A 13,374-nucleotide genomic window follows, 5' to 3' on the forward strand; every position below is an offset into this window, starting at 1 on the left:
CAAATGCATTTTTCTAATTAACTTGTCTAGACACTGCTTAATACGAGTACACCCCCTAAACAAGGAAACATTGTTTGGGGGGTAGTGTGTATAAAAAAAAGGTGTTGTCACTGGCAGTCCACTACTCTACAGCCAGCCTGGAAGAGAGAAGCAGCCAGAATTTTTTGAAGAGAAGCCATTTGGAGACTTGCAGCGAATTTAATAATGTAAATATTAAACCTTATGTCTGCCTGTACTTTTTTCTCAATTTATTATGTACTAATGTCTCTTTTTTTATTGCAGCATGTCTTCTGGAGAGGAATACAGACCGGCCCGTGGTGAACTGGCCCAAGCAGAGCGTGAAGTGCGTACCTTCCTGCCCTACAGTTTGGGTAAGTATTCGCTGTCGCATCTACACATGCACCAAATTAATTTTTGTTCTTTTTCAGACCTCATCGTCCACAGCAAGTGAGGAGGAACAGCGCCGATGGGGAGACGGCTTGAAAGTATAGACTGACTGTGATTGTACTCTTTTTTTTTTTTCTCTGACTTTTTTCTGTCCTGTTTTTCATCTTCAATCTTGCTTCTTTTCTGTGTTTTTTTCTATCTTTTTAATTTCCAAATCTTTCCAAGATTAATGTTTTTCTTTCTTTTCTAGGCTCCACAACAGGATGAAGTGCTTGCCCTGGACAACGATGCCCTCATCCAGTTGGTCCAGGAGCGAGTCCCGTTGTGGGACAGCCGTGATCCACTGCACTCGGACAAGTTGGTGACCCGGCGGCTCTGGAATGAGGTGGCCGCAGCGCTGATGGATGACTGGGACAACTCTCCACGGGTCCGCAAGGATTTTCGTAAGTGCGGCAGTGACCTGATGATGATGATGATGTTGCTGTATACTGATGATGTTGTTGTATACTGATGATGAGGCTGGATACTGATGATGATGTGGACTGTATAGTGATGATGAGGCTGTATATTGATGATGACCGCTGTATACTGATGATGGGGCTGTATACTGATGATGAGGCTGTATACTGATGATGATGTTGCTGTATACTGATGATGATGGGGTCTGTATACTGATGATGAGGCTGTATACTGATGATGATGTTGCTGTATACTGATGATGATGGGGTCTGTATACTGATGATGATAGGGGCTGTATACTGATGATGAGGCTGTATACTGATGATGATGAGGCTGTATACTGATGATGATGGGGTCTGTATACTGATGATGAGGCTGTATACTGATAATGATGTTGCTGTATACTGATGATGATGGGGTCTGTATACTGATGATGATGGTGCTGTATAATGATGATGTGGCTAAGGCACCACACACATTTGTTTTATCCCGGCCTACAGTACATTGTCTAATTTTGTTTTTCATTTTTTCCACAGTGAACAAAGTCAGAACCCGTTGGCACTCGATGAAGGACTGCTTCATCAGGGATGTACAGCAGGAGAGCAGAGTTCCCAGTGGTGCTGCAGCAAGGACCTCCAGAAAATACAGATACCATCGGGCGTTGGCCTTCTTAAAACCGGTCCTTGCCATCAGAGCGTAAGTATTTTGTAGTTCTATTGGATGGTGTTTTTCTCTTCCACGGGAGTTGTCGCTTTAACTATTGTAAATGCATAATACTAATATTTTTCTTTTCTTTTCGCAGCACCTGGAGCAGCACCCTGCAACCTGTTCCTGGAGCGGTCCTTCATCAAACAACCTCGGACCCGTCCCAGCCATCCGACAGCCAAGAAGCAACTTGTGGGTCAGCACCACATACAGCTGGAGACCAGGAAGCTGGTCAATCAGGTGTTCCCCTTTCCCAGGTCTCTGTCACTGGTTTTGCGGGCACTTCCCGCCAGCGGCAGAAGGCCTCGGACAGGAATATCATGCCCGAGTTCCTTCACTTGAGCTCTGTCTTTCAGAATGGCCTCAAGGCGCTGTCAGACAGACTGGAGAGTGGTTTTGCCCTCATGGAAAACCGCTTCCAGGCTGTCGACCATCTCCTTGACCGTCTGGAAGCCGACCTCAACAGACCAGTGCACCATTTTTTCCATGAAATTGAACAGGGTATGGCGGAACACCTTAGTCCAGATCTCCAGCTGAATGTCATGCAGGCTGTGCAGCAGAGTCAGTACATGCAGCAGTCAGTGGTGGCATTTCCAATGGTGCCACCACTGACTCGCTTCACCTCACTACCGACTTCTGCATACCACTGCATGGCCACCTGCATTCCAAATCATGCCGGACACCAGTACACCACCACAAGGCTGAGTGCTGCTGGACACTCCCCCACCACCACCATGGCAAGTGCTGCTCCTTCCTGGACCACCACCGCCACCACTCCTCCTGCCTGGACCACCACGGCCACCACTCCTCCTGCCTGGACCACCACCGCCACCACTCCTTCTGCCTGGACCAGCACTGACACCACTCCTCATGCCTGGACCAGCACTGCCACCACTCCTCCTGCCTGGAGCACCACTGCCACCACTCCTCCTGCCTAGAGCACCACTGCCACCACTCCTCCTGTCTGGACCACCACCGCCACCACTCCTTCTGCCTGGACCAGCACTGACACCACTCCTCCTTCCTGGACCAGCACTACCACCACTCCTCCTGCCTGCAGCACCACTGCCACCACTCCTCCTGCCTGGAGCACCACTGCCACCAGTACTGCCTAGACGACCACCGCCACCACCGTGCAGCAGCAGCAGCGGCTGGGGACGCACATTCACTGTTTGCGCCAACGGACCCTGTCAGGACTTCCACCACCACTTCCAGCATGCCTCAGCAGCAGCTACAGGACCCTGCCAGGAGGTCCCCCTGCTCCAGGAGGTCCAGAAGCACCAGGCACTCCAGGCAAGACACACCCACGGGCCACAGGAAACACAAAACTGGACATAAAAAGAGGAAAAATCTTACCCTCCCTCCCCCTCACCTCACACCGTGTCTCACCCTGCCTCCAGTTCCATCCCTGAGCTCCCTTCACCCACCACTTTTGTCAAAATATTAACTTTTATAAATAGGTCCTTATACCTGTTATGCATCCCATAGGTATGATGTATCCCCCTGAAGCAGCCGCCTCCCCGCCTTCAATCATGTCTCTGCAGCATCTGGGCCCTGCCTCCCATAGCTGTCCATAAAGCCCCTGTGCTGCCTTCTGGGCCCCGCCTCCCATAGACATCCATCATGCCCCTGTGCTGCCGTCTGGGCCCCGCCTTCCATAGACGTCCATCATGCCCCTGCTCTGCCGTCTGTGCCCCGCCTCTTTCTGTCTCCTATGCCGGCGCCTGCTCTGTGGAAACTGTTCTCTCACACTGCGTTGCCCGTGAACTGACATCAGGCGATCACGCCTGCGTGTTGTGGAGGCCTCAGAGCAGGGGCATGATGGACGTCTATGGGAGGCGGGGCCCAGATGCTGCAGAGACATGATTGACGGCTGGAGGCGGCTGCTTCAGAGGGACACAACATACGCATTACAGGTATGAGGACCTATTTATAAAAGTTAATATTTCGGCGTTACTGGGGTCACAAACTGAAGAGCCACCTTCACAGAATTCAGCCTTAGTGCTGCTGAAGGTGACTCTTTTAGTTAAAAACGCCCAGGGGGTGACAGGCTCCCTTTAATTGTGAAGTCTGCATATACTTTGCCTATTTTATGATATGTATCTTCCTTTTTCCGCTTTGGTTTGCATATCAAGTAGCCTCCGTCAATCACATATCTTTCCGTACACATAACTGAACCAGTTGATGTTTGATCGTCACAATGCTCATTAATGGTATGGGCTAATTGTGGTTTATCTGCCTTTCTCAAAATGTGCAAGTCCTCAACCAGTGATGGTGGGTATGAACTAAGCTCATACATCATCATCTCCTCTAGATTTTGTTGTCCTGTCTTAGAGACCACAAGAAATCGCTAGAACAGTAAGCCAGGATCAATGCTTTTGCCCTGCACAACTGTGACTTCAGATGAATTACTCAGGGTCTAAACTTTGTTCGTTCGCTAAAAAGCAAATGAAAATTAATTTTGTCCAATTATACTGTGCAAAAATCTTCTTCCTACTGACTCGTACACACGTACATTGACGTCTTCCTTCGTCACAATACCATTGACGATATTTCTCAATGAGGGGTCAGCTGAGAAAAATGAACATTGGTGACAGCTTTGCATAAATTTTTGAAATGTCTAGAGTATGTCTTTCAATTCTTGATACAGTGGAATCTTTGTGCTGCACACTTGTGGTGTAAGTGATTCTATTAAAGTCCTGCATGGCAATATAGTAGTCAGACATTATGGTGGCTGACATAGCCCACAACGCTTGTTGGAATTCCGTCATCTTGCTTCCATGAGTTAAAACCGCCTGAGGTTTTAAGTGACTTCATAAATGTTGGTTCAATCATGAGATCACAACCTAGGCCAACCCAAGCAAGCTGTTCACAATATAACGTGCTATACCCCATCTTACTAAGCTTATCCAAGAGGAACTTAGATAAATAGTGTTGGTACATTTGTACTGCTAAACCAATCTGCAATGGTGCAATGACAGCTCTCGGTCTTGCTGCTTGAATGATGGCTTTCCCTATATTGGCAACATTCCGTTGAATTTGTTTCCCTACAAAAATTTTGTTCAACAGGTTTCATAGCATTTCTGGAATGAATTAGAGTGTAGAGTGGAGTGTCACATTCTGAATAGTGATGAGCGAATGTTCTCCGATAACGTCTTATCCGAGCATGCTCGTGTGTTTTCCGAGTATCTTGTAGTGCTCATATATTATGTTTGCGTCCCTGTAGCTGTTTGACTTTCAGTTGCTGGACAGACACAACACATGCAGGGATCGCCTTTTTTTAGGGATTCGCCATACGTGTTAAGGATGTCTAAGAGCCGCAATTCATGCAGCCACAGGGACGCAAACATAACATACGAGTAAGATGTTATCTGAGCACGTTCGCTTAACACTAATCCTGATTCCTAAACCTTTGGGTAGAAATTAATAGTAAACACAAAATTCTTTTTTATTTAGCTCCTAATCAACTATGGCTGCTGTGTCAATTATGGTTTTGTTTTGTGCACCTTCATCACGTTGTACTTGGGAATCTTGGCAGTATGAGCAAAGTATATCTGAGGTCTTCTCTTTAAATGTGACAATATTATTTAAGCCGTTCCCTTCAGCGATGAAGATTGTATCTCCGAAATTTCCTATGAGCTTCTTTTTAAGATATATTCTGCTATAAGAACATAAATCGTCGGTATTCAAGAACTCCTTCATTTTTTTTTTTAATGTCTGAAATGGTAAACTGTTCTTCATCATTTTCTTCGAGATAAGCACACATTTTTTAAAAAAGCATGTTCTTCGGCAGCATCTTTAGGATGCCCACATTTACTACGCTTTTCCGCATAACCAGATGAAGCATCCCGAAATTGGTGTTGTAGATCATATCTGTTGTAAAAATTTACACTGCATACATGATGATATATTCAGTCAGCTGCATGAAGATCTCCACCATAGTACTCAATTCTTCCTTTTACTTTCAATGACCAGTCATCTTAATGACTTTCACAGCACTCCTTGATGGTTCTGGCAAATGTGTCTGTCTTTATCTAGCTGTAGTGAGAACCTCCAAGGGAAACAAGTGTCCCACAGGAAAGACAATCACGCCTACTCATGAATGGCCCAACAGACGCCCGTTCACTTTTCTTCGGTTCGGGTTTACTGGACTCACGTTTTATCAAATGAATGTCTTTTTTTTCACAATACATTTTCAATATTTCACATGCTCTTCACAGCCAGTAGTAACAACAACACTGTCACCTATCAGAATTCTTTCTGCATTTATGCCATCAGCGCCCTTATCAAGAACTTGGACTGTGGCGCTGTCTGTCACACTTTGTTTGCAGATGGAAAAACTTTCCCACTAAGAATAGTACTCGTTCTTCAAACCTGGAACAAAAGAAAACATACAGTTAATACCATAAAATGTTTGGTCTGATAAAATAAGAAAGTGAAAAAGCCTTTTTTTCCCCTTAAGTGCGCTTTCTTAAGATGTTATAATATGATTCTAATGAATGCATTTCATTATAAGCTATAGGTTCTCTATGTAATGTATATTTGTATTTTTGTTATTCTCTTGTCCAAGTGGATTTGATTGTGCGTTCTTAAAATTTTAATTACTGCACCTGTTTTGTCATGTGCAGTTAATCATTTAAGGTTTGGACAAGGGATCTCACTTCATACCATGACTAAAGGCCCCGTTACACATAGCGATGTCCCAGCGATCCCACCAACGATCCGACATGGATGGGATCGCTGGGACATCGCTGGTGAGCTGTCACATAGACAGCCCCTCCAGCGATCAGGACCAGCGAGCAAGCTGGTTTCCAATGTAAACAGCGAGTATCTAAGAGCCGCGCAGCTCTTGGATACCAGTGTGCGCTGGTATCTAGGGTAAACAGCGGGCATCCAAGAGCCGCGCGCGGCTCTTAGTTACACGATGTTTATGTTGGAAATCAGCGTGCAGCGTCGCTGATCGCTGGTCTTTCGCTGCCACACACAGCGATGCGCGCTGGCCAGCGGGAGACCAACGATCAAAAAATGGCCCAGGACGATCCTGCACAATCAGCGATACCCGGAAGGGGAGCCGGTCGCTGATCCCCATCACACACAGTGATATCGCTGGAGAGATCGCTGATGAGTCACAAAATCAGCACTCTCGCTAGCGATCTCGCTGTGTGTGATAGGGCCCTAAGACCGCAAGAGGTTGAAACGCGTTGGTTGTTATGGAATCCCATCCTTCCTTTCCTTTGTTCATTTGTATTTTTGATTCATACATTTTAATATTTTATACAGTACATCTACCCCAACAACGGAGCAGGGGAGAAAGAGGCATAGGCAAATATGAAATAAAATGTAAATATTTATTTAAGCAATTAAAACACAATTTCAAAGGAATCTCTGAAACAGGAATGAAAAAAGAGTACAATGAGCAGAAACACAAAACCAGTAGTGGCAAACATACATTAGCAAAGGTTATATTATATTAATGGCTAAATCTATCATTAGATATCACCTAAAAGCAACACAATTTCCATATGCATAGTGCCCATATATTGCAATGGTGTCAATCAAAATTAAATAACTATATCCCAGCCTATAAAAATGCTTCAGTGCTGTCATGATCCAAGGTGGATCTGACAAGTAAATGGAGAAAGTGAACTTTTTTCCTTTGGCTTGGTGCCAAAGTGGGTTGATTGCCCCCGGTGGCCATTAGAATTATTACACGTGGTGTCGTTTCTTCTAAGTTGTCCCGGTGGTGGTGAGTGGTATTACACTATAGTTTTAATGTGCACGTATTACAAATCAGGTGTGAGGCTCTATAAAAGAGTTTCAGGTGTGTTTGATGATCGTTGGTGATATTGATAGTTCGTTATTTGGGAAGCAAGCCTGGGTGATGAAGGAGCTGAATGACAGTCCTGGGCAGCCCAGCCAGAGGGGTGGAGTCAGCTATGGAGTCTGCAAGGAGTGCTGGCATGGATTGGTGGAGTTCAACGTTGGTGTCTGCAAGAAGGGCTGGCATGGTGTGGTGGAGTCGCAGTTTATGGTGTCAGCAGGAAGTGCTTGCATGGCTTGGTGGAGTGGCGACTATAGTGAGAGTTGCACTCAGCATGCTGGACTTGGTTGCTGAAAGCTGGACTCAAGCATGCTTGACTTCTTGGCAGAAAAGTTGGACTCGAGCATGCTGGACTTTTTGGCAGAAGCTGGACTCATCTTTGGGACTCTGTTTACTTGGCAGCTGCAACTGGTGGTGGACTCTGCTCCAAGGCTGCACTAGGGTGATGGTTGGAGAAGATGCACGCAGGTGGTGGGCTCTCTTGCTAGGAGCGTACGCAACAGAGCAAAGCTAAGTGGTGTTCCCCCTGTATTGTCATTTTCCCTTATGTGTGTTTAGTGCAGTGGTGGGATTAGTTTCCGCACTGACCAATTCCCTAGTGAGGGTATAGGTGCAGGGCGAGTCAGGGTTTGAGGTACGCGTGCGTCGCCCGGTGCGGAATGTTAGGAGTGCAGGGACACTGGCTCAGGGGAGTACAGGAGGACTCCATGTCCCTATTCCCTATCGCAGGGCCCACCATTGTTATTGTTACCCAGGGTTCTCCTTTATTATTTAAATTCGCCTTACTGGAGGCAGGGTTTCCAGACTACTGTATATACAGTTGTGGCCAAAAGTATTGACACCCCTGCAATTCTGTCAGATAATACTCAGTTTCTTCCTGAAAATGATTGCAAACACATATTCTTTGGTATTATTATCTTCATTTAATTTGTCTTAAATGAAAAAACACAAAAGAGAATGATGCAAAAAGCAAAACATTGATCATTTCACACAAAACTCCAAAAATGGGCCAGACAAAAGTATTGGCACCGTCAGCCTAATACTTGGTTGCACAACCTTTAGCCAAAATAACTGCAACCAACCGCTTCCGGTAACCATCAATGAGTTTCTTACAATGCTCTGCTGGAATTTTAGACCATTCTTCTTTGGCAAACTGCTCCAGGTCCCTGATATTTGAAGGGTGCCTTCTCCAAACTGCCATTTTTAGATCTCTCCACAGGTGTTCTATGGGATTCAGGTCTGGACTCATTGCTGGCCACCTTAGTAGTCTCCAGTGCTTTTTCTCAAACCATTTTCTAGTGCTTTTTGAAGTGTGTTTTGGGTCATTGTCCTGCTGGAAGACCCATGACCTCTGAGGGAGACCCAGCTTTCTCACACTGGGCCCTACATTATGCTGCACAATTTGTTGGTAATCTTCAGACTTCATAATGCCATGCACACGATTAAGCAGTCCAGTGCCAGAGGCAGCAAAGCAACCCCTAAACATCAGGGTACCTCCGCCATGTTTGACTGTAGGGACCCTGTTCTTTTCTTTGAATGCCTCTTTTTTCTCCTGTAAACTCTATGTTGATGCCTTTGACCAAAAGCTCTACTTTTATCTCATCTGACCAGAGAACATTCTTCCAAAACATTTTAGGCTTTTTCAGGTAAGTTTTGGCAAACTCCAGCCTGGCTTTTATATGTCACGGGGTAAGAAGTGGGGTCTTCCTGGGTCTCCTACCATACAGTCCCTTTTCATTCAGACGCCGACGGATAGTACGGGTTGACACTGTTGTACCCTCGGACTGCAGGGCAGCTTGAACTTGTTTGGATGTTAGTCGAGGTTCTTTATCCAACATCCGCACAATCTTGCGTTGAAATCTCTTGTCAATTTTTCTTTTCCATCCACATCTAGGGAGGTTAGCCACAGTGCCATGGGCTTTAAACTTCTTGATGACACTGCGCTCGGTAGACAGAGGAATATTCAGGTCTTTGGAGATGGACTTGTAGCCTTGAGATTGCTCATGCTTCCTCGCACTTTGGTTTCTCAAGTCCTCAGACAGTTCTTTGGTCTTCTTTCTTTTCTCCATGCTTAATGTGGTACACACAAGGACACAGGACAGAGGTTGAGTCAACTTTAATCCATGTCAACTGGCTGCAAGTGTGATTTAGTTATTGCCAACACCTGTTAGGTGCCACAGGTAAGTTACTGGTGCTGTTAATTACACAAATTAGAGAAGCATCACATGATTTTTCGAATAGTACCAATACTTTTGTCCACCCTCTTTTTTATGTTTGGTGTGGAATTTTATCCAATTTGGCTTTAGGACAATTCTTTTTGTGTTTTTTCATTTAAGACAAATTAAATGAAGATAATAAAACCGAAGAATTTGTGTTTGCAATCATTTTCAGGAAGAAACTGAGTATTATCTGACAGAATTGCAGGGGTGTCAATACTTTTGGCCACAACTGTATAATGTGTATTACCTAAATTCGCCAGTTGGAGGCAGTGTATCCAGCTGCACGTTTTATTATTTAAATTTGCCCTACTGGAGGCGGTGTATCCAGGGTCACACGTGTCATGGGTTCGCCTTGCGGTACTCGCTGCGCCCAGACACACGTGACCGTGACATTATCACCAACCCTACATTTTTTTTTCTGGTGAGCCTTGGCCATGTGGAGACCGCTGAGTAATTGCTGCCGGGCCTTACTGAGGTGAGTGAGGAGCGGCATGGTGTGTGAGAGCCGCTGCAGCAGTAGTTATCAGGGTCTGGGGCCTTCTCTTTGGCTTCACCAGAAAATCAGGTGGCGGCTGCGGTCTGGAAAAATGCCCCTAGAGTCGCTGCTGGGGAGCGGGACTTGTTCATACAGGCGGATGTACCCAGACAGGTGGGTGGAGTTGTTGATCCCCATGGTGCTGTCTGGGGTTCCCCGAGGTGAAGGGTTACATCCCTGTAGTGAGCAGACTGGTGTTTTAGTCCACGGGGCTGACGCCAAATCTTCTATACCACCGAAGAGGCCGCAATTGTCTGTGTTGAGGCTCGCTGAGAGGGCGGTTTGGCTAATTCGCATAAGCGGCAGGTCCGGCAAATTTCGTTCCCAACAGCCGGCAAGCGTGGGTGGTAAGCTTTCTGTTGCAACCATTGCAAGGTCTTTTTAGCTCCGAAGTGGGCCCCTTTTTTATGAGCCTCTCGAGCCAGTTTGTGGAGTTGAGCTCCGGGCGTAACCACCTGCCAAACCGTCATTGAGGTTGTCTGCGATGTTATTTTACGGTACAATAGTCCCTTTTGGATAACTAGCCTCTCCCATTGTCGCAACATCAGCGACAGGTCTTGTGTCAAAGTTTGTCGTTGAGAATCAGTGGGTAATTGGCCAGCGGCGACCCACGTCCGGAGAAGTCCAACTTCTTCATCTTCTTGTTGCTGTTGTATCCACTTATCCCGAGATTGTTCCAGTATGCCCCTTAGGGTCTCGGGTGAAGATATTTTCTGATTAGCAGTTGTGAGCACGGCAGAAGTGAAGGCGAACGGTATTTCCTCTCCTTCTAATTCTTCGTCTCGATTTTTCCCTGGAGTCGTATGTCGAATCCTGGAGAAGGCATCAGCATGGACATTCTCGGTCCCTCTTTTGTAGATTATTTTATTATTGAACTTCGCCATCCGGGCCACCCATCGCTGTTCCAAAGCCCCCAATTTGGCGTTTTCCAAATGAGCCAGCGGGTTGTTGTCAGTCCGCACCACTACCTCGGAGCCTGCTAGGTACTCTGCGAATCTCTCCGTCATGGCCCACACCACTGCGAGGATCTCGAGCTTGAAGGAGCTGTAATTGTCAGGGTTGCGCTCGGAGTCATGGAGTGAGCGGCTTCCATATGCGATCACCCTCTCCCGGCCGTCTTGAACTTGTGACAACACAGCCCCCAGCCCGTGAAGACTCCCGTCAGTGTGTAAGATGAACGGTTGTGAGAAATCCGCATAAGCCAATACCGGGGCATCCGAGAGCGCAGCCTGAGGTCTCGGAAGGCCTCTTCCTGAGGGTGTTGCCACTGGATTCTTCGTCCACTTGCCCCAGCGGGAACCCCCTTTAGCAGGTCGTGCAGGGCTCGAGCTCGACATGCAAAATTCTTTACGAAACGATGGTAATATCCGGCCAGCCCTAGAAAAGCCCGCACATCTTTTACTGTCTTGGGGGTAGGCCATCCCTGGATAGCAGTGTTAGGCGTTGGGTTCCTGTTGCTGCACAGCGGTAATCCTGAGCCTTGCTTCCGGCGGTCTCCCATTCCTCCCCAGCCGCAGAGGAGGTTGCTCAGCAAACTCATCGGTCTCGGCACTCTGCCCAGACCAGCTCCGTGGGTTTGCTTGCTGCTGCCACCTCTGGCATAGCTGCGGCAATACATGCTGTTCTGCAGCGAAATTCTCCAGGGACTAAATCCCTATGTCGGGCCACTGAGCATGCCCGTGGAGTGATCTCCCATTGGAGATCGAAGGTCACATGCTCAGGTCCTGCTCCTGTTCAGATTGGCCCATCCGAGAAGTCAGGAAGGTCCCGGACGCTCGCGGCTATATTAGGTTTGCATGGCCACTCGGCCATGCGCTAGGATAGACTGTATTTTCTAACTATAAGGAGTGAGTAATGTATGCACGTATGAATGTCTCTGGTGACTGACTCATTATGAAACCCCTACCCTTGGTACGCATGTGTTGTGCAGCCTAGCCTGCTAGCGCCCAGGCTTAGGCGTAGGTAGGTCAGAGTTTGAGTTAGACATTAGTCACCATCAGTGACTCGGCATGTCTCAGGGCAAGTGCTCCACTCTCCTTAGCTAGCGTCTATAGCAGCGTTCGTGGCAGCGACGCTGCGTGCTCAGTGGCCTAGAGGGACTCTGACCCCGTGTCCTTGGGGTAGAGTTCTGTGGCTGTTTGCTGTGCGCTCTGTGGCCAGGCTCTGTGAGCTAAACAGGCTCCAGCATTCACGTTCAAGCGGCTGTGCGGTTCTGTGAAGTAACAGAGTCCGCTCCTTTTCACACTGGGTGATGTAACCCACGTGTGACTGTTTTCACGCCGATCTACTCTTCCGCCATTACCTAGCAGCAGTGTACCACCTCTGCACGGTGGACCCCGGGCTGTGAATGCACGCTACTATTTTATAATCTCGTGCGTTCCGCCAGCCTTAACAAGCAGCAACCTTCTCCCGTGATGGCCTCACACCCTCTGCCAAAACGACATGACCCAGATACTCAATGTGGGAGCGAAATAGGTGGCATTTCTGAGGCCTTACCTTCAACCCATACTTTTGCAACCGGCTGAGTACCTGCCCCAACCGCTTTAGGTGGTCCTCGAATGTGGCGGCATAGACAATGATATCGTCCAGGTAGATCAACGTGGCCTCAAAATTGAGATCTCCCACACACCGCTCCATCAACCGCTGAAAGGTCCCTGGGGTGTTGGCCAGTCCAAACAGCATTCAATTGAACTCAAATAGTCCCATAGGCAATATGAACACCGTCTTGGCTCTATCTTCTTCTGACATGGGCACCTGCCAGTACCCGCTGGCCAAGTCAAGGGTCGAAAAATATGTCACCTTCCCCAAGGCGGACAAGGATTCTTCTATGCGGGGCAGTGGGTATGAGTCTTTAATAGTGCACGCATTCAGTTTCCGATAGTCCTCACAGAATCGTAATGTACCATCTTTTTTCTGGACCAACACGATTGGGGCCGCCCAGGGGCTTTGGCTTTCTCGTATCACCCCTTTCCGCAGCATCTGGGCCAACAAAGTTTTCACCTCTTGGAAGAGTTGTGGGGGAATCTGTCGATATCGTTCCCTGATGGGGGCCGCTCCTGCCGTGGGGATTTCATGAGTGATGGCGGTGGTACACCCCAAATCTTCCTCATGACTAGCAAATACTTCATGGTACTGTCCGAGCAGTCTTTTTATCTGGGAGAGCTGGGCTGGAGTTAGTCTGGAGAGCTTGGCCCACATCTGCTCCAGAATCTTTCGACCCCTCTCCTGAGCCAAGACTTTAGTGGCCA

At 47.5% G+C, this 13,374-nt stretch overlaps 2 protein-coding genes across 6 annotated transcripts in view; both read left to right on the plus strand.

Annotated features, from left to right (window-relative positions):
- The window catches only part of DUSP26 (dual specificity phosphatase 26), a 109,080-nt gene that overhangs the window by 74,714 nt on the left and 20,992 nt on the right, over positions 1-13,374 (plus strand). The window contains exon 1 of one of the 5 annotated variants that reach the window (XM_073569046.1): positions 11,884-11,973. The exons of the other annotated variants lie outside the window; for them this stretch is intronic. The gene's annotated coding sequence lies outside the window, so the exon portion shown is untranslated. Of the gene's footprint in view, positions 1-11,883; positions 11,974-13,374 lie in introns of those variants that run through there. 5 annotated transcript variants of the gene reach the window in all.
- LOC141084000 (uncharacterized) lies at positions 625-3,151 on the plus strand. The gene is made up of 2 exons (XM_073568385.1): positions 625-1,542; positions 1,649-3,151. Exons 1-2 carry the CDS (start codon positions 1,235-1,237, stop codon positions 2,487-2,489), a joined length of 1,149 nt encoding a protein of 382 aa, XP_073424486.1. The 5' UTR covers positions 625-1,234; the 3' UTR covers positions 2,490-3,151.

Source organism: Dendrobates tinctorius, unplaced genomic scaffold (genome assembly GCF_039654945.1).
Source record: "Dendrobates tinctorius isolate UK_male_01 unplaced genomic scaffold, ASM3965494v1 ptg000022l, whole genome shotgun sequence".
In the NCBI taxonomy this organism is placed as follows: Eukaryota; Metazoa; Chordata; class Amphibia; order Anura; family Dendrobatidae; genus Dendrobates; species Dendrobates tinctorius.

Bases quoted from the DNA above. Each gene is read 5' to 3' on its own strand.
- LOC141084000 (XM_073568385.1), top strand. From the start codon at position 1,235: ATGATGTTGCTGTATACTGATGATGATGGGGTCTGTATACTGATGATG. The intron at 1,543-1,648 runs GTAAGTATTTTG...TTCTTTTCGCAG, and splicing joins CCGGTCCTTGCCATCAGAGC to CACCTGGAGCAGCACCCTGC.